Here is a 21,291-nt window from a genome sequence, read left to right as displayed (position 1 = left end):
CGTGCCCCATCCATATGGGTGCCTTGCACGATGATAGCGCTGGTGACAGGATGTCTTTTTATTTTCTTCAGAGGAGGGTTTGGAGATTCGGTTGCCCACGTGATGTGGATGTGGTAGGCCACGGTGGTTATGAGCTGGGTATCTGGGGAGCCGGGAGCAGGGCGCGTTCGTTGTGTTTGGGAAAGAGTTGGTGGTGCGGCGAGGTGGAAATAGCGGTAGGCTGCGTGTTTGGTGTTGTTGCCAGTAAGAGGATGTTGATGGGAGCTTGAGGTTGGGAGATGAGGATGTGCACACGGGGAGGTGCTGTGGCTGGGTGTGTGCGGTTAGGTGGGGGGACGCCTGCAGGATACGAGAGGGGCAGGAGGGGGAAGTGGATCGGGCAGCAGCAGGGCGATGTTCGGTGTTCATGATGAAGCCTTTTCTTTCTCCTTGCCCCCTAGATCTCCTACCCCCCAAGTGATGAGGACAGCGACGACTCTGAGGGAGAGAACCAGGAACTTGTTCAGATCGACAGAGGTAAAGGGACAAGATAGGAGGGTCCTGGGATGCTACAGCTGAAGTGCATTTTGCTTTTTGCTTGGGTTCGTGCAAGTACCTCCTTCACAGTCCCCACTGTACCCCAGCCAGATACGTTAAGTCAGGCACCTTGAAGTTTTTAGGACTTCTTAGGGAGAAGCTGATGGAATCAGATGCTGCAGTCACACTTTTCTTACCAGAGAGAGATATCATTAACCACATGTTAACCCGCCAGTACTGCAGATATGGGGCAGTCAAGCTCCCCAGTCAGGTCAGCAGCAGAGCTGGGAGTACAAATTTGTCTTCTGTTGCATGCTTGTTTATCTGCATCATCTTCGTTCAAAGCTTCATCTTCCTTGTCAGTTCTGGTCTTGACCTTTTCCCCATTCCCCTGGACTCGCTTGTCTAATTAGCGTCCTTCCTCCCTCCTGTACCATGAGTATTGGGTAGCTCTGTTGTTGAATCTAGCTGGGGATCTTTGACAGAAGGGAGGTTTTGGATATGGTATGAAGCAGATTAGAGCTGTGGATGAAATCTGTAGTAAATGTACCTGCTGAGTTATGCTACGTCTCTGCTGTTTGTACACGCTGCGAGTTTTATCACAGTTTATCACAAGTTCAGGTGGGTCTTATGCAAGGGCAGGAGAAGTCAGATTCCTGACCTGTAGGGCATGTCCTGTCAAAATTCAAAGTCCTGCTTCATGTACTTACTCCAGAAACAGTTGAGCAGCACAGGTAAAGCAACCCCAGGTTATGGCTGAAGGCAGGCTCTTTTGTATGTCAAGCTTTGTAATAAGAGGACTTTTGTCTCCAGAAACCAGATCTCTCCTATTTGAGCTACGGGAGTGCTGCTGGTAGTAATACAACTTACATGCTTTCTCTGCCTTACTTAAAGTAATTTAACAAAGATCTGGAAACTTTCAGGGGGGAGCATTCAGCAGGGACACTTCTTATGTGGAAGAAAATGTGGGAAACAGCTCAGAAGCTTGCTTGGAAGGAAGTAAAGAAAATGTGTCAGGAGAAATCAGGCCTGGTTTATGCCATGGGACGCAGATACGCTCTGTCATTCCTCTCTCTCTTCTTCCCACCAGAGAGAAGACGGAACTGTACCTTGACCCCTCTGGCCACCAACCAGCTCCAGAACCAGGAGAACCCATGCTGCAAGGTGCGGGCCCTCTTCCATGCCAGCCTGGACCGCCACAGCTCAGAGGAGGAGCTGGAGCGCATCAACCGGGAGTTTGCTGCTGAGAAGAGGAAGTGGTCCCAGGTCAGCAGGCTCGCCTGCTGCAGTGACAGCAACAACACCTCCTCCAGCGACGAAGAAGTGAAGAACTTGTGCGCCATGTCCTTCCGGCCCGTGGCGGAGCAGGCTGATGGGCTGCATGCCAGCCCGAGCCCCGTGCTGTTCAGTGCCTCCCCTCCCAAAAGACTCCAGCCCCTGGTGCGGAGCACGGCCTCTAGACCTTTAATCTTCACGAGCGTTGGGGCGGGCCTTGAGCAGGTCATGCCGTGTAAGAGACATCGGCAGGGATACGGGGATAAGGTCCGCAGGCCCAGCCTTGACCTGGAAAAAATGCAGCAGGTAAGGCAGAGCTTGACAGGAGGAAAGCAGCATCGCTTGAGAGAAGCAAAGACGGAAAAGTGTTACGGAGGCAGGGTTCAGTAAATTCAGAGGATTGCTTCTTGTGTTCATGGCTTCAGGGGTGTAATTGGTGCTGTTGCTACAGCTGAGCTGTCCTCTTGCTACTCATTAGGAGTGCAGCACCCACAGTGTCCAGTTTATTGCATGACACAGGACCAAAATCACTGGAGATAGCTTTGGGCAGGTTCCTTTTGCTGCCATGAGCTGACCTGTACCACTTAACTCCAAAATGAACTAACTGCTCAGGGGCAATCTGTGTAAAGAAACACCTGAGTGGTGAAAGTAAATGTGGATTTCATTCCTAATGTTCCTAACACGCTCTGCTGAGGGAGGCACACAGGGCATGCCTGGTACAGGGGGGTGGGCTGGCCTGGGCACTGCTCATCTGGTGCTGCTCTTTCGGGAGATGTTGCTGCGGAGTTAGTATTGCAGCTTGCTCTTCATCATTAGTTTTCCTTCTTGCACTGGTAGAGCATCAGCTTGGAAGAATATCTGCAAACATCTGCTGCCCGTGGTAAACAGCAGTAAGTTCAAGACAGTTATTTTCAGCTCGGTTTCCTCTCACTAGGGAGGAATTTTGCTGCCTTTGGTTGGATATACTAGTTTTACCCCCATTAAGGGTGCCTCCTTTAAGATGGACCCACTTAAAAAGAAAGGGCTAGGTATTGCTTTCCCGAGGTCTATGAGACCCCTGCATTCCCTCGTTACATAGCTGCCTGTTCTCGGTCCCGCTGGCAGCATGCACACTGTGAATACACACCACACAATTCTGTTTTCAGTGCCGTTTTCCTCATCGCCCTCTCATACCTTCTTGCCAAGTCTCTGCTCCCGGAACATTGAAAAGGCCCAGTCTTGCATTTCACATCACCCAGATCTGCCACAGATACTGACAGACTTTAATTAGGCCCTCATTCTAACGAGAGGAGACAAAGAAGCTGAAGAGCCTGTGCCCAGCCTGTTTCTCAGAGTGCGTGTGAGTAAATGGAGAAGTTTTTCTTTTTGCCCAGGTGCTTTCTCTGACTTGGATGCTGGGCATAGCATCTACCTGCTCTGCCCTTCGTCCCCTTCGGCAGTGTCTTTGGGAGTGTGCTGGCAAGGGCAAACTGAGCAGGTTAGAGGCTGACTTGAATAATCCTTCCAAACCGTTGTGGTTTTTCTGGGAAACCTTGTAAGGATGACTCGCTCTCTGGTTCATTGTCTAACCTCTGTGATTCTGAGTTAATTGTAGCAATGTTTTTTTTGTTTTTTTTTTTCTGAAAGAAGTTGAAATCTAGTCTTTCTCTCTTTAATAGCATTTTTATTGTAGATGTCACTTCCACTTCTAGGATGTGGAATCCCTGTTTTAAATAAAGGATATTAAGCTAATGGCTTTTGATGTTAGAAATGTACTTTTTTTTGGGGGGGGAGAAAAAAATGGAGAACCCATGGGAGAACCCATGTAAAGTGAGATGCAGCCTGAATTTTTTAAGTCTGGTTATTATTTTTATCTTTTAAAATAGATTAATTTTCAGCTGGTGTGATCCTGAGGCTTTATGATTCTAGATCAAGAAAGAAATACAAAGTCTCATTCACTGCATGTCTTTGCTTGCCACCTGTGCTTGTTTTTGCTGTGAAAATAATGAGAGAAGCGTTGTAGATTCAGACTTCTGCTGACTTGTTTCTCGAGACAGGGATGTGAAATCTGCTTTTGGTTTTGAGTTCTGCCACAGAACCCTTCTGTGAAACTGGGCAAGTCTTGCTCGGTATCTTTACTCCCCACCTGTGAAGCAGGAGCAGGACGTTTCTTTCATGGTCTGCCTTCGTGCTCCACCAAAAATGCCTCTTCTGAGCTGTCTGGGCAGCATGTGGCTTTTAGTCATGAAAACAATGCAAATGAGCAACGATAACACTAACGGGCCGCTCTGAGGCTCCATCTGGGCCCCGAGCATCAGGCTGTGCTTTGTGATTTGTATCCTCGCTGTCTCATGTGCTTGCCCACAAGAATACAGCTGATAACGTTGATCAGATAGAGACCTTCCTGAGCAGCAGATGTGGTCGCCGCTCTCCTCCCTGAGCCTTACTTTGCATTCCTGTGGCTCCGTGGGGCTGGCAGATTACACGGTATCAGGCAAGATGAATGAGTTTTAGAAGCAAGTAAGTTCTCAGATGAGGAGATACTTCTGTGCACGTGCTGGGGCTGCATGAGGGCAATTGCCAGGCCTGTTTCCCACCCCAGCTAGTCAGCCTCTTCCCTACTGAGGCCGAGCGAGGGGAATTCAATGCGTGCTTTTCTTCGCTTCTCCAAAGGACTGGAAAATTAGCTTAGGAGCCTTTTTTTCTTTCCCTTAATTGGTCTGAAACGCCCTGGCTCGTGTGGACACCCGTGGTGCTGCAGTGAATGCCCTCTCCCAGCTGCCCCTCAGTCGTGGTCCTTGGACGGCAACCTCATTACACGCAGGCCCTGCTGCCAGCCACTTGCCGTTTAATGAAGGCCGTGTGTGTCCCAGGAAGACTGGCACCCTGCTAACGTGAGCAGATCTGGCTTATTTTGGGCAGTGCTGACTCACGGGGTCAAGGAGAGCAGGGAAATCCTTCAGGGCCTGAGGCGGAGGCACCAGGGTGCACGGGGGTGGGCAGAGGTGTGAGGAGGTCCAGGGTATGGCAAAGGCTACTTGGAGCTGCTGAGCTTGTTCCTGGGGATGAGATTAATTGTTCTTGACGTGCTGGGTAAGGAGATAGAAAGCAAAGGGCCTTTCCTCCTGTGCCATTTAGCACAGCTTGCTGGAGCTCCTTTGACTTTCCAAGCAGGTGAAAATAGATCTCGGTGCAGCATGTGCAGGGAGGGAGATCATAATCTAAGGAGGGCAGCTTTGGGTTGGCAGGAAGAGAAACCAAAGCTGTCCTCATTTCTCCGTGGGCAGGGTGCTGGTAGGGAAAACATCACTTTAAAATACAAAGCAGAGTTTGCATACCTGGGTGCGTTATGCTAGGAAAGGATTAGGTAGCCCTGAGCAAGTGAAACTCTTCTGTTATGATTTAACTGCATGTGTGAGTAGATAATATCAAGCATCCACTGTCTAATGGAGGCTTAATGCATCATTTAAAATGCTTTGAGACCCTAGGATGAAAAGGAGTAGCACAGAAGAGAACATACCCTGTACTAGCATGTGGGTTTGTCACTGCAGACCCTGTACTCTTTTGGTAGGTGAACAGTTTCAGTGCTTGATGGGTGCTGGAAACTTTGTCTTGGCTGTGTCCGATGGCCTGGGGCAGCGTGAGCTCTGATCAGGGCTTAGCTGTAATACCAAGCCCAACAGTCCTTCTGCTGGGTGCTTGAACATCAGCATTTTGGTTGGACTGGGCCTGGCAGGGTGACCAGCACCAAAAGCTTGCTTTCAGCATGATACTGGACACACAGAGGCTGCAGGAAAGCAGGCGGCGGGCTGTCATCCCACCAGGGAGAGCAAGGAGCAGCATGTGAGCCCTGGTACTTGGGCTTCGGGCTGGTAACGCATCCAGGGTGAAATTTCAGCTCCTTAGCACAGCTGGGCTTTGCCCTTGCCTGCCTCTCAGGGACTTGACAAATAGCTTCCAGACAGGGAACGTGTGAGCTCGTGAGTCCTTTTCACCTCTTGGCCTCCCGTTTGAATCCAGCCCTTGTCGGTTACTGCAAATTGTTATCATCTGTTCGCTCTCCTGAGCTCCCCTTTCTGCGCTCGGGGGATGCTGGAAAACCCACTGCCGGCACTGCTGATGCTTTCGTCTCTGCTGAAGCAACGTGGTAAGGAAACTGTTGCAGAAACGGCTTGCGCCATTACAGGGTGAGAAATCTAGCTTCTGGTAACCTCCTGCAAGTTTGCTTTTATTTTTTACCCCCCAAAATGCTCAGCAGCAGCCGTTCCTCCGGCACCAAAGCCCCTGTCTGTCTCACCCCTGCCAGTATTTGGTGAGGAAGTAGCCTGTGAAACAAATGCTGTGCTGCAAGGCCATCCCAGCATGGGAAGGTCTGTGGACAAAAAAAAAAAATGCATCAGCCTGCTCTAGGGTATAGTTCTGGCAGGCGTCTCTGGGACTGAGGATGTGTACCACAATGGGCAGTGGGCACAGCAGGGGTGCCTCGTCCTGTGCCTGTTTGAAGGAGGCGAGGAGATGTTCTCTGCTGTGTTGACGTCTGTTGTAAGGATGCTTTGGCTCAGAGCCCCCCAGCTGACGTCTGCTTTGCTGATGAAGGCATCTGCAGTCCGATGCCTACAGAAGGGAAGGAAGGAAGGGTGCCTGCTGAGAACACCCTGCTCTGGGAAGCAAGGGGAAGGCACGGGGAACCCCACCCTGCCTAGGGGAGGTGATTGTGCCTCTGCCAGGCAGCAGATATCTTGGTCTTTTGCATCCCCAAGTGTGCTCTGGATGGTTAATTCTATCTAATCCCTGCAAAAACACGCTGTAATGGAAGTGCCAGTGTGCTGCCAGGGCTGGATGAATCAGAGTAGAGAGTAACTCAGGTAGAGTTTAGCCTAGCTGCTTCCTGGAAAAGGTAATAGTTTTCTTTCCTCTCCTGAAGGAGGTGAGTGATGTCTTCACTGACAGTAAGGCTGAAGTTCACCTGCTGCCATGGTGGCTGCTTCTAAATGCCAGGGGCAAGCCAGGTAGGCTAACCCAGTCCTACTCTGAAGCTTTCATCATACATCAGCATGATGGAGGTTAGAGCAATCTCGTAGGATGGCTGAGGTTCAAAGGGACCTCTGGAGGTCTCTTGTCCAACCTTCCTGCTCCAGCAGGGCCACCTAGAGCCAGTTGTACGGGACCATATCCAGACAGCTTTGGAATATTTCCCAGGAAGACTGAACGACCTCTCTGGTTAACCTGTGTCAGTGCTTTGTCACCCTCATAAATGCTTTCTGATGTTCACCCATGTTTCAGTTTGAACTCATTGCTTTTTGTCCTGTCACTGTGCACCACTGAGAAGAGCCTGGCTCCATCTTCTTTGTACACTTCAGTATTTGTAGACATTGGTAAGATCCTACCTGAGTCGTCTCCATGCTAAACAGTCCCAGCTATCTCCACCTTTCCCCGTAGGACTTCTCTCCAGCTCCCTAATCATCTTCGAGGCCCTTCATGTTTCAGGTGTGCTGCTAGCAGACTCCCATTTTGGTCACACGTCTCTCCTTGGACATCTTCCACTGCTTTGTCAGCCCAGGCAGTGTGTTGGCTTGTCCATTTCTAGGGCCAAACATTGCTGCTGTTCTCCCTTAATCCCTTCCTTGTTTTGCCTGAGTACTTTTTTGATCTGGTTTTGCAACATGTGCAAAGGGGCAGCAGTTCAAGAGGGAGCTGGACGAATAAACCAGTGTGGGAGTGCTTCTGTCTGGAAATACTCATCTAGCTCTTCTTCCTTAGATATCTAGCCATGTCACTTCACCACCTCTTCCTGGAAGCCAGCATGGTGAATATGGCTATCTGGACTATCACAGGGCCTAGGTGCTACCTGGGCTGCGTCCAAGCATGAGGCAGGAGCAAGAACATCATCTGGTGAAACATCTGAAACCTGGTTTCTGGAGGTGCTGCTCTGGGTCTTGAAAGAGAATGTGGTGACTGAATCGGTCAGAGTGATGTGGAGTGTGCTAGAGAGCTTGGATGAGGCAACAGAGGAAAGGAAAGGAAATCGGATGTGGCTGCAGTCTGGGAGAATGTACTGAAGAGAGATCTGAGGGAGAGGAGGATAGGAATGGGTAGAAACAACTATAGTGTCTTTTCTTTTTTGTGTTCAGGTTCCCAAAGGGACAATAATAGCACCTGGCACCAGAGGCAGTAAATTATGAGCCCAAGGTTAAAGCCAGCGGCTTACCGTTTAGATTGGCAGGCTTGCTGGCTACCTTCCCAACCCTGCTGTCTTTCTTTTTTCTCTAAGCTCTAAAGCTTGGTAAGAAGGTATTAGGCTAGAGCTGTTTCTTTGGCTGCAGACCAGGGAGAGATCAAATGGGCATATGGGCACCACTGGCATGCGTCCTTGGGATGTGACCAAGGGAGATGTTCTGGGCGATGCTGGTGATGCTCATGTGAGGCCTCGGCCACCGGTGTGGGCCTGGAGGGAGCAAAAGGGGCCAAGGGAGCCTGTGCTGGGCCATCCCAGGGTAACTGGAAGAGGTGCACTAGCTCAGCAAGTGAAGAGCAGGCGGTGTTTCCTTACTAAGATGAATCTGAACATGTCACCTCTGAGGAAAAAAATAAAACAGCAAAACCAGAAGGGGCCTCCATCTGAAAGTGGCCGCCAGAGTTTCTGTTCGTGAATGGACCCTGACTGCAGCAGTGACACCGCGGGTCAAAATGGGGTTTGAGGTGGGGTGAGAACGGGCTCGGGGTTGGATACCCGAGGGTGTCCATCCTCTTGGCGTGTCTCTGTGCTGTCTCTCGCGTGTTGCCTGCTGTGGGCCCTTTTTGAAGAAGGTTTTCCAAAGGATGTTTTGTTCCTTGTTTTGACACAGTACAGTGCAGAAGGAGAATGCTGGCGCGCTCTCCCTCCCTCTCTCTCTGAATTCAGCCCAAGTAGCCTGAAGGGCCTGGCGGATTAAGAAGTTTTGCTGCAACCTGTTTATACTTTTCAGCAAGACCAGTTAATAGCTGTTGCCTGTCAGCGAAGGTCAGGACCTCCTCTACAGCGCTGTCTTAGAACAGAGCAGGATTATCCTCCTCTCCCTCATCCTCAGTGTGGCTGGGCTAGAAGGAGTGCCTGGGTTGGGTCCCATCGTGGCTGCTTTGTTGGCCCGATACCTCTCCCTCCCCGCTCCTCCCTCAGCATGTGGCTCATTGTGATACAAATATCTCATCAGTGCCTGGGGAGGGAAGGAGCTCGCAGGCGGCTCTGCCATATGCTGCAACTGCCTGTGTTGTGTTTGGGCTGCGGGTGAATGGATCTCTCCTCAGGCGTGACAAGATACATCTCTGGCCTGTGGCAACAACCTCCGAAAGGGAGGAAGCCTCACAGTTAACTTCTTGAGGGGATGGGCGAGGTGAGCTTGAGGAGATTGGGAAGGGTAAGCAGCTCTTGGGAGCCAATTCCTGGTGTAGTCCAGAGAGCGTGTGGCGGTGGGGTCAGCTTTCTGACCGCTGTCCTTTGTTATATAGATTGAGAAACAGAAAGGAGTAGAAGAAATGGGTTAGGCCTTTTCCTTTGTTCCTCCCCAGCTGCCCCAACTAAGTGTTGAATACCAGCTTAAGCACTTACACCAGTGACCAGGCAGTACCCACAAGGTGACAGGGACTGCTACTGCTTCAAAAGCAGCCTGCAAGAGGCTTGTTCAAAGCCCTACACGAAAGTTATGCTAGCAAGACATGGAAAACCAAGATCTTATTTTTCCCTGGCACTGTGTAGCCCTATATCTCCGAAGTTAGGCCACTTTCCTCATCCAGCTCATCTTGGTGTTGGTGTTGGAGAGGTGTGCAACTTGCCCTGCCATCTCCTGGTGGGGCCTGCGAGTGGGAGGGAGGGAGGTGGTGGTGGTGTGGGTTTGGACACGGCAGAAACAGAGCGGTCTTGTGATGGCACGGATTAACTGATAACACCAGGCTGTTGTGCTCGGTTTTTGCTACCACAGACCAAAAGCAGGCAGCTTGTCCTGGAGCATGTTTGAGACTTGAAACCACAGCAGCCATTAGTGTTTCAGTGGCTGAGCTTTTGAGGCCAAGTGTGTGACTAGAGCAAACACTCTAGGAAATACCATTTTTTGAGAAGAGCTTTGGCGTGGTAAAATAGCCAGCCTGGCTGTCAGCAACACAGCTGTCCTTGGCGTGGGCTGGGGTTGAGCTCCGATTTTCTGCCTTAACTCTGAATAGCCTCTCTATTGTTGGCTGACATGAGAACCGCGCTGCTGGGCTCTGCTTTGCCTTTCTGTAAGCCTGTTGATGTCGCGGGGAGTTTTGGGCATTGGTCCACAGCTCATCTCGCAGGAGGAGGCACTCAACGGAACCATCTACTTCTCATGTAAATGGAAAGAGTGTTAAACCAGGGCGGGTACACCTCTGAAACCCTCTGCCCTTCTCCAGAGTTGTGTTTTCCTAAATGCAAGGTTTGAAAAACATACATGTCCTGGGGACCACAAGTGAATTAAAACAGCACAAATTACTATAACTGAAATAAACCCTATCAAGTTTTCTGTTTTTTCTCACTGAAAATGATCCTTTTCAATCTTCTGTTGGACTTAGCTTGCTCATTTAAAAAAACTTTCCATAGTAATGACTTTGCAAAGCTCAGGATTCTCCAGAGTGTTAGAAACGTAATGTAAGTGAGAAGTCTGTGGTCATGTCTGTGCTAGGACAGAAAATTTATTTTTGTTTCTAAAAGTATGCCTGTGTTTTAAAATCCTCCCGTAGCCTTGCAAGGTATAATTTCACCTTAAGTTTTATCGTGGAAAAACTAGGTTGAGCAATTATATAGAGGATGAAACCCTGAGTTATTTCACAAGTCACTTTGCAAGTGCTGTAGGCATGCTCATTTTTGACAGCATAGATAAGTCTTTTGCCTACCTGTGGAGAGTTTAGAAATTGCCTATCTTGTGTGTTGCTTCACAGGTTTGTCAGACGCTCCTACGGGATCTGGAATGATGGGGTGTGTGGGTAACACAATTAAGAAATGAGGAACAGTTCAACAAAGCATTTTCCAAAATTCAGTGCTAGGGAATCCGTATGGTTCCTAGTATAAGTATCCCTAAAGCAGAGCCAGTCAGATGTGTGGTTTTCTTTTTGCCCTAAGTCTACTTGTTACCTTACAGGGGATGGGGTTTGCAGCTGGGGAAACCACCACAGGTCAGCAAACGCCACTGGGTTTGTTCAGGAAAGGTGGCTGCTGTTTGTACAGGAAAGACAGACGAGCCTCACACAAGAACGTGGTGTACCTGCTTAGGTGATAAGGCTCTGTGCTGAGCGGACCTTAATGAAAGTCTTGAAACCTAAGCTGTGGTGCTTTGTTCAGAGCTCTGGCTGAAATAGCACGGTGGCAGTGGTACATGCATTTTCATTCTGGTTCGGAATTTGATGCGCTGTAAAATGAAGCTCTTAACTTGTTGTTTTCAACTTAATATAATTTCCTCTTGTTCCCTGAGTGGCATGTCCAGCTCTGTTACTTTCTGAGTGTTGTTAGAGGAATGGGTGTAATTGTGAGCAGTGGAAGTGGTGCTCTTGGAAAATACGCTTTGATCAAAGAGAGATACTTGTAGCATGGCATCGTTTTAGTATTCTTGTATCTCTCCTTTATATACCTAATGTTCTTCTCAAATCTGTGACTGCTACAATAATGTGAGAAAGGTATTCTTCACGTGTTAATCTCTTGTCTGCGTTTTGCAGCCTCTTTTGTTATGGGCAGTTTTGCTGAACATCCTATGGAAAGACCATAGAGGAGGGGTGAAACGGTAAACCACAAGAAGCTGAAAAAATCTGATTGTTATCTCGTGATGTGGCAGCTGGTAGGGTTAGAAGTAGAAAGGAGCAGTAACTACCGCTGCAACCTTGAGACTTTTCGGTGTGGCTTTGTCCACTGTATAAAATGGTGCTGAGCTGAGACGCTGGGTCATTTGCTTTCCAGATGCAAGCATCTCAATCACTCTAAGACCCTCAAAACTATTCATATAAATGTGGTATAAATTCTTGCTTTTATTATCAACCTTTCCACAGAGAATTGTAATGAACTTGGCCTTGAGACATCCAGGTCTTCCTTTGTACTCTGCTCTTTCTTCTTTTAATGAGATGAGCTGAACTTTTGCCCTTCTGCAGTGTGGTGGGTGAAAGAGCTCTCTTGGTCCTAGGATGTGACCGTTCCACAAGCATGACGATTGGGGGAAAAAGGAAGTACAGAATTATTTTTGTGTTATGATTGATGTGCGTGGTCATGAGTACTGGCACGTGTTATATAGGCTCCAGTATGTGGCTTGCAGGCTGTTACGTTGAAGATTTATTTCCAAGTGTTTGGAAAGTAGATTTTGATGCAGACAGCAGAGTAGCATACATAAAGTCAGCAGTTCTCCACGTATTTCTTCATGGGAACAGCTTTAAGGGTGGTGGTGCTCTGCTGATGCCTGCTCAGAGGTATAGTGGCCTGCTTCTGGCTCTGGGCTGGCACGTCACTGCTTTTACACAGGGGATGTTCAAAGAGTCTCCTGTGCTGGCACCTGTGGATAGAGACACTGAAGATCGGTGCATTGAAGTGTCCGTGGAAAGTTCTGCTCGCTGAAATGCATTGCTCCTCACATCAGAGGGGTTTCTGTGTCATCCTGAGCCACGTGAAGCCGTGAGGATGTGGACAAAGGGGATGCAACAGGGTGTCAAAGCCTGGTGCTCATCACCAGCACTGAAAGGAGCCATATACCTACTTAGAAGGAAGGACAAAGCACCTGGCAGGGACATGGTTGCCTCTGAAATCCCTGCTGCTCGCATGGGTACAGGCCCAGGCCAGCCCTTTCAGAGCTGGTGGGTCAGACGCCACCACAAGCTCTGAGCTTCATCCCACAGACAGCACCCCAGGCCCTGTGCCGCAGGGCAGGTGCGGGCAGGCACCACTGCCCTGGGACCTGGCTCAGGTCATGGGCATGGGGAGAGCGGTCTCTGAGCACAGTGGTTAATTACATGCTGTATAAGTGGATTAGCTCCCTGGAGTAAGAGGCCTTTATCCTATTAGCTGGCCAGCCACTTCAGCACGTTCCCTCCTCAGTGCTGCGTGTGTGAGGTTCAGCGGGGACAAGTAGCTGGTAGAGTGGTGAAGGTGGAAATGTTTGGGCCACCTCATCATTTCTTGCTGTGGTTATTAGTGCTCTACTATTGCCATTTCATGGATATTTATATGAAGACAAAAATTCTCTGGTCTGTTAATTATCTTTTGGCCTGTACTTTCTAATATGCTACTTAGTTATGTGAAATTATTTTCATGTGCCCTTGGAAACAAATGGGATCTCACAGATAGGCACAGTCATGTGAAAGGAGAAGATGCTGAAATGTGCTGCGGGCTGTGCAGACATGATATACATGTGTGTGTTTGTGTCTCGGGAGGGGAAGAAGTGGGACTCTGTACCCTATGTTCAGACTCTGTGGAGCCCAAGCAAGCCCCATGGCTTGGGATGTTTGCTTGTTTGTTTCTTTGAGACAGGCTTGTTTTGGCTTCCCAGAGCTATTTACGCAGTCAGTCAGCATTTGGCTTGTTCAAAGCTTTTCTACAAATCCAAGTTCTCATCTGGAGATAGGACTTTGCGTATTTTCTGTTTCAAGTTGCTACTGCGAGTGCTCCCAGCAGCTTGAACCAAGACAGGGGTTCCTGATGGGTGCATCCTTTGCTGCACTCAGCTGCAGAGATGATGGGGGGCGATTCTAAGTCACCTTTGGAGGTTTCCATTGTAAAGAAACTGTGAGCCTTCAGTGCCACTGAAAAATCCTTTCCGTGATTCAGTGCAGTGAGCATATCCCATGTTGTCCTATTTTGAGAAGCTCCACCAAGGCCAGCCATCTAAGGATCCCCAGAGAAGGTGCATATTCCAGGTTCTGCCCAGACAAACCTATTGATCTCCACTGAATGTCTCCCTTAGTGGATTAGAGATGGGTATTCTCTGCTTTTATACCTCCTGAAAAGTCCCTTTTGCTAACTGTACTCTTTAAGGTAGGTTTTGGGGCTGGCAAATGGGCATTCAGGGTTAAGAATTTATCCTTTTAACCATAGATACTTGATCTTACCATCAAACACGTTCAGGTTGGCTCTAAAAACATAAAAGAATTATCTTAAAAATCTAGAGACCTGAAACAATTGTGAGCTGTTTAATTTTTTTTTTCTTTTGCTGCCCATGCGTTACAGCTATGCTTTCCTCTGCCGGGCAGAACCTGTGCGAGCATGCACTCTTCTGGAAGCCTGATGTCCCAGATGTCTGGGCTGTTCGCTGTCTGTCTGGTATGCATGAGGCCCCGTGGCTGGCCCGTGAAACCACAGAGCCTTCGGAGTGACTCGTAGTGTTTGCAGTTAGCTGAGGGTGCTGGCAGGGTCAGCCGGGACACCCTCTGGTAGTGCCTGCGTCCTTTGGGCTCGAAGCAGCCATCTGTGAATTCTCTTCCTCTTTGTGTCCCTGTAATGTCACAGCTGACAAGTCTGTACCTTTCACTGGTATTTTTGTTTTTTTCTTCATTCCCAGGGTATACAGCTGCATGACTTTCAGAGCCTTCTCTGTGTCCTCCTGCTTAGAGGAAACTGTTTACTCTATTGCCTGACTTGTGCTGATGTCTTAACCCCTTCTTGGTGCACTCAGGAGATGGGGTTTAAGCAGAGAGCAGCAGAGAGGTCTGGGGCTGCCTTTCCCAAGCCCCCAGCACTGCTGTTGCCCGTGTACTGCTGCCAGATAAAGCAGCAGGAGGCAGAGTGCCTTCTGCCCTTGTTCTGCCCGTGGCAAAAGCCCATGGGGAAAGGAGGGCTTTGGAGTCACGTCCAAGCCAAGGCTTTGCAAGCTGGAACTACAGAAGTGAGACAAACTATAGAGACATCAGATGATAAGTTAGACTAGGCTGGACGTTCCCTGTGGACAGCTTTGGAGCCAAGGCCAAGAATGAAGGGACAAAATGGTCACGTTGGCAACCCTGAATTGAAATCCTTGTAAGCTTTTTCTCAGGAGTTGCTTCCATGCCTGCCAGCTGTGAAACCAGAGCCCCCTCTCCTTTTGCACCCCTCCTCCCTTCCTCAGCTCAAATGAGCCCAGCATTTGAACTCTGGTGACTTTGGCATGTGCAGATGAGTGATAGGGAATTAATGAATCCTGCCCCTTCTTTTTATTTTTGTTACTCCACAGGTGCTGGTGTTTTCAGTCAGGTCCGTTTCCTGAACAAATGGAGTTCTGCATTTTTTTTCAGGCCTCAAAGAAAACTCAGCAAGGGATTTGGGATTGGCGAGGAATGAATAGATGAGCCATCTGATGTACCCTGCAGATCAGCAGACTCGGACTCTGCCAGACCAGCAGGGGAAGTGGCAGCTGAGCCAGAGACGCTCCATACAGAGTGTTCGGTTCCCCCATCCCCAAATTCAAATCAAAGGGCTAGCGGTAAAAGTGCCAGGGCAAATCTGGCCTGTTGATCCATGCCTAGGGAGACAAGGCTTCCATACGGATCCATAGCATATCTGGAAACAGTACACCACAAAGATGACTGAGGAGCAGTAGAAAACCAGAGTCACAGACAGGCTGGAAGTCCATTTGTCTAGACAATAACTGTGTAAGTAGGTAGCTGTGTTTGCATTAGCTGTGGCTCCAGTGTGATATTTAGGGAGAGCTTGAAAGAACAGCTTGTACATGTAAGCTGAACCATGTTACTGCTTTCTAGGCCTTGGGAGTGGTGGGAATCATATGCTCTGCCAGGTGGCAGACCTTGTTGGCCAGGCTTTGGCTCAAACTCTTCCATAGTGGGCACTGAATAGACCCAGCAGCCACTCTGCTGCAATCACCTGTGTGCCTTTCTTGATTTAGATTTGACTGACTTGCTCTTGTTCAGAGAGTGATCCCTTGTGGGAAGACGTGCTGTTTTGTGGTTCAGGGCCATCTCGTATTTGCTGTTGGTTTCCACCCTTCTCTCTTAGCAGTGACAGCCAGACCCCTCCCAGTAGTGCTCACAATGGGGTGACCAATGACATCATGTTGGAGGGGATTTTGTGACCACAGAAGTCATTTTGTTGTGGCTTTCATGGTCCGCTGTTTGCCGAGCATATGATCCCAGGCAAGTCCCTGCAGTACACATTTTTGGAAGCTCTCATCTGTTTTATTTATTATTTGAATTTATTCTTAGTGATCTCTTAGTAATCAGTGTTTCCTCTGCTGCCCTGTGCAGAGGTACTAAGCGGGACTATTGAACACTAAAATAGAGGTGTTGGGTTCACAGTACTTGCTGGGCTCCTCTGTCTTGTAGAGATGAGGGCCTTTTATGACAGTGTTCAGAGACTAAATGCATTGTTTTGAAAGGGTTTCAGATGGATGGAGGATAAATGTGGCAAAAAAACCCAACAACTTTAGTGACTAATTTGATGGAATATAAGATAGAAATAACTTCCAACAAAAATTAAAGCTTTTCAGGATATTCCACGATATCACCACAGCTTACAGCCTCTGGATGCTGGGATTTGTTTTTGTAGGAAGAAACTGTTGGCCAAACCACTTGAAATAGCTTGCATTTTAGAGTGCTGTGAAGCACTGAAGCTTCTGGTGGAGCAGCATCTGGCTTCTGACATACTTGTGATTTAAGGCTGTGGCTGAAATGGAGCCTCCTGATGCTGCCCTGCTGCAGGGACTGGGTGTGCGGACATGTTGGGTGATGCTCCTCTCCTAGCAGCACTGCTCGGTCCCAAGGAATTTAAATAATAAGTCCATCGTCAGCCTGTAAAATAAGTTAAAAAGTCTTTTGCTTGCTCCTAGCCCATGCCTTTCCTTTAATTCAGGGGCCTCCTGCCTCTGTGACCCTCTGGGTTGGCTGGAAGTGGGACTGGAGCAGGGGTGCTGCGCAGCCGCCATTTTGTGCAGGGCCTGACCTCCTCAGCCCCCTGCGCCTTACCCCTCTGCGTGCTCCCCTTGCCTCAGCCACGGCAGGCAGGTGGTTCAGTGGGTTTCTGTTGGGTTTTGTCTTTATGGACATTGCATCATGGGGCATGGTTTCTTGCTTCCCGTGTTCCTTCACCTCAGCCTTCTGCTGTGCCCTAAGGAGTGCAATTTCTCTTTACGTTGTAATGTTTCCTGGTGCTTTGTAGAGCTTCCTCTTTCGGTTCTTTTTTTCAAACAAAGCCACATCATCTATGTTTATTTTTTGTGATAGACACTCAAGTTTTGACTGCCTTGTTTTTCCTGGAAGACTGGGGACAGCTGGGAAGCTGGCAGGTAGTGTTAACAGCATGGAAGCAGAGCAAGTTAGAGAACTGAGACTTTTTTTTTTTTTGATTTAGTCTGCTTAAAACTTTGTGCTGCCAAGAGCTTTAAAATGCCAATGAGTGTCAGACATCCATGCCTTCAGTCAAAGCATACCAGCTCTTCTGTGGATGGTCCTCAGCAAAACTGAAGAAAGGCACAATGGTTGTCCTGCTGGATGTTCTTCTGAAAACTGGGTTTTGAGTAAAGTTACAGCGCATCTAATGAACACAGGCTTATTTTATTATTATTAATTATTATTTTGAAATCTTTTTCATTAAACAAGTGAAAACATCTTCAAAATCCTTAAGTTGGAACAAGGAGGTCGTATATCATTATGTAGCATTTCATAGAATCAGGTTGGGAAAGACCTCTAAGATCTAGTCCAACCTTTAACCTAGCACTGGAGTCCACAACTAAGCCCTGCTACTAAGTTCTATATCTATGTGTATCTTGAAGACCACCAGGGATGGTGACTCAAAATGAAGTGTGCTGATTTAATGTAAATTAAATAGGTTAAATTGAACTGAAAGTTCCTATGTGCTCTTGCACCAAATCAATTAAAATTGTTTGTGAAAATTATTAATATTTAAGTTGCATCCAACTGTATACAGGTCCTTAGGTTTAAAACTACACCCAGATGATAAGGTTAAATTAATAATAATAAAATCAGCAGGCAATAGAACTGTTTTGTTGTCCTGTGGAGGTGGTGAAAATGAAACCATTATAAAAACAGAAACACGCATATAAAAAGCAGATGTAAGATGAAGGGTGTTTATTAATATACAAGCTGATCCTTTGCACTGTACAGAGATTGTCCAAACTCTTAAATATTTGAAAATTAAGCTGTGATGCCTGCCTTTGAACTGTTCATTGTCAGTTTTAAATATTTACTTTTGAACCCCAGTAGTGTGATATGAATTCATCCTTCTTGAGAGTTATGCTATTCCTAGAATGACCTTGCCTTAAGAATACCTGTATTTTGTCTGTTAATATATATTACAGTCCTCCTGATGACACAGTAACTTGTCTGTAAGCAAATACAGGCATGCAGCACTTACTGTCCGGGTTAGGTTCAGAACTGCTCAAATCGGTATTAGAGGACTTGAAGCACTACTGCCTAATTGGGGATTTCTCCCGAAGTGAGGCTGAATAAGAGGGCTTTGCTCTGAGAAGGGGCAGGGGTGGTGTTTCATCTCTGCTGTCAGTGTGGTATTTTGATGGGGCAGGGTTGTGCCGCAAAGCTACATGTACCAGTTCAGGAGTTCCTTAGTGTGTTACTTGGTAAATGTACAAGCCTCTAAATGATCACTTCCAATCCCTGCAACTTTATCAAGAGGGAGGGAGTCACTGGTTTGTGAGCAGAGAGCATTTGTGTAACAGGAGGTGGGATTGGTGGGAGGGTTCTTAGCTTGAACTGATTTTGCTGTTTTCTGGGAGTTTAACCCTAAAACGTTCCAATTTTAGAGTGAGGCATAACTTGTGTGCCCTCAAAAAGACTTTCCACATTTCCTTAGTCATGTCATTTCCTCCTTTTAAGTAGAAGCCACAGCAGATTGTAAAATAAACTTTCCATCATGTAAATACCAGTGCTCCCAAGTTGTTGGCATCAGAGCTGAGACCTACAGTTCTGTTTGAGACCAGTGGGAGGGACTTTTTAATTGAAATAGGGAGGCTGAGCACAGGCGCTGCCTCTTTTCCTTCCATTTCCCTTTCTGCAGGTGGAAGAAAGACTCAGAAACCAAACCCTTCTGTTCATTCTCAGCCCTGCTACTAATATTCTCCATGACCTTCAGCAAATCTCTGTTCTTCTTGCCTTAGCTCTTGAAAAATAACACGAGGAAATAAAACTACGTTTCCAGATTGGACTGGTAGTTAGGAATAATCCCAGGGCTACTGAACTGAATGCGTCACCTTTGTTACAGGCTGGTCACTCCTGGCTTTAGGCTACTGCGAGTCATGTAGCCAAATTGATGTTACTTCATCTCTGCCTGCATCTATGCAAATAGGAGTTAACGAGTTGCTGCATCTCGTGGCTGGCTTGTCACGTGGAGGCCTCCAGAGGGAGGATGAGGAGAGGCTGCCCTGGAAAGTCCCCAGCTGTTGCTAGGCTCCACAGCGTTGCTGTTTCCTTATCCAAAAGGCTGCGCTCAGGTTTGGAGAGAAAAGGGGAATCCAAGGGATGGAAAACTCTGTGAAGATGCTTAGCTTACTGTCTGTAAAGCATGGATTTGCTATGCTGGGTGCAGAGCGCGTGTGGCTGCAAGAGGTGGAAGCAATTTGATTAGATAGAATAACATTCAATACCTGGCCGCCTATTTATTCATTCTCAGCCACAGGATCATGTAGCTCGCTTGTTCTCTTTCCCTTCTGTTCCTCCCACTGTGTCTCTCTTCTGACACTCTTGGACCTTCGCGGTGATGCTGGAAGAGTGCAGCACAAGTGGTCTTCTTGTGCTTCCAGTCTTAGGGGATGCAGGGAAACCCATCTATTCCAGAGGGCCTCCTCTGCTGAGCCTTGTGCTCTGCTTTTACAGCCTGCAACCATAGGGATGTCACGTTTTGATTTTATTCCTGAGTCCATCAGGAGGCACACCAAAGATCACGATTAACTAATGCAAATTGTTAGGTAGGATATTGTGCTCCTGCTACACAATGCAGCCTCTTTGAGCTGTGGCAAATAGCATTAAGATCCTTATGTGATTAAAGCTCCTTACGACAGCATCAGCAAAAAGGGCACCTTCGTTTTCTGCCAGAAGCATAGAGATCTTAGGATACAGCCGAGCACTTGAGTTCCTCCTGGTGGAGTCTGGCAGCTTGTCATCCACCCACGGCTACTTCAAACTTTTCAGTCAGCCTTTGTCATCTTCTCTAAAGGTAGCTGCACAGCTGTAATTGCTGTCTCTGTTGTTGCTCCTTATTTGTCTTAATAAGAGGCCAGGGTGTACACACTGAAGGTCTTGCTGCCTCTGCTAATTTGTAGGTGGGAAACTGTTTTGTGGCACCCTGATGGAGTCCTCAGGGGATCTGTGGATGGGACTGTGGTGGGGGCTGGACTGGGAGGTGTGCTTCTCCTCTTTGGGCAGGGGATCCTGTGGTGCTGCTGAGGCTTTGTGGCGTGTGGTGTCACAGCCTTGCTCCTCAGTCCATCGGGGTTCAGCCGGTTTAGAAGAAAAGCTTACAGAGAGACCAAAACTTTTTCAAGACCTCACAACTCTTCATATTACCTTTCCCAGCTCCCTGTAGTTTGTCAGCCCCACCAGGTTCTTCGTGCTCTTCGGTCTTTTCACTGAGTGGTTGCAGGGGGACTTTAAAAAGGCAGTAACCTCCCGGTAAATACCAGCCTCCCAGTAACTGCCTTGCAGCATGGCTGGGAAAGGAGCCCTGCATTTTTATAGGAGTTCTCAGAGAATTGCTTGCTCAGCCGGACAGCACAGGCTTGGGTCAGTTCAGCCCAGCAGTTCCCTGTGTCTCCTCCTGTCTGGTTTGTGCAAAGACCTGGTGGTGTCCTTTCAGGTAAGACGCCTTGGGGCTGTGCTGACAGGGCAGCACAGACCTAGGGGTAGAGGCATCAGCTGTGGCCACGATTGAGTCCCTTGATGAATAACAAAAGGCAGCGTTGGGTTTCACCTGCAGAAGGATTAAAAGAAAAATCTCACAATCCTTACAGCACCTCTCTTCATCCCCATGCGTGCTTGGACAATGAATTGCATTTTTCTCAGACCCCAAAGTACCCATTTACAAGTTTCAAGATGTGCTGCAGTGTCTGTCTTTTTTCCAGACACACGTGCATGCTGTAAGTGTGCTGAGGGATGGATTTTGGATCAGAGAGGCTAGTGCATATAGAGAGAGTGTGTGGGTTTCCAGTCCCCTTTCCAAATTTTGGGTGGCTGTGTGGATTAACACTGTAAAAATGCGTTTGTGGAGCACAGAATGACAGAAGCTGTTGGAGGAGTGGGATTCCCACTGCGCAAGTACATTCTACTGGAAAAAAAATAATATATTTCACCTGAGCACTGTCTTCAGTTGTTGGTTGTTTTTTTTTTTTTGGGGGGGGGATGCTATAAGTGTATTATTTTTAAAAGTGTTGCGAGTCTTTTATTCTTGCTTTTATCTTGTCCTTTTATTGGAAAAAGCAGGAAGACTACAAACAAAAGAAGCAAGGAAATAGGAAGATCTCGCTATTTACTGTCCATGTTAGGAGGGTGGTGGGACGTTTTTCCACAGGTCTTCTGTCATAAGAATGTCATCTGAAAAACACTTCA

At 47.9% G+C, this 21,291-nt stretch overlaps 1 protein-coding gene across 6 annotated transcripts in view; it reads left to right on the top strand.

Moving 5' to 3' along the window:
- LOC137853827 (uncharacterized) overlaps positions 1 to 21,291 on the top strand; it is a 61,267-nt gene that overhangs the window by 24,709 nt on the left and 15,267 nt on the right. For all 6 annotated transcript variants that reach the window (XM_068676623.1, XM_068676622.1, XM_068676626.1 and 3 more), the window contains exons 2-3: positions 441 to 516; positions 1,607 to 2,097. In XM_068676623.1, the coding sequence (XP_068532724.1) occupies positions 441 to 516; positions 1,607 to 2,097 (567 nt within the window). The remainder of the gene's footprint in view (positions 1 to 440; positions 517 to 1,606; positions 2,098 to 21,291) is intronic.

The sequence above is a fragment of the Anas acuta genome, chromosome 3, assembly GCF_963932015.1.
Source record: "Anas acuta chromosome 3, bAnaAcu1.1, whole genome shotgun sequence".
NCBI classification, from domain to species: Eukaryota; Metazoa; Chordata; class Aves; order Anseriformes; family Anatidae; genus Anas; species Anas acuta.
The sequence above is the reverse complement of the archived record's forward strand: the minus strand, read 5'-3'. Positions and strand labels throughout refer to the sequence as shown.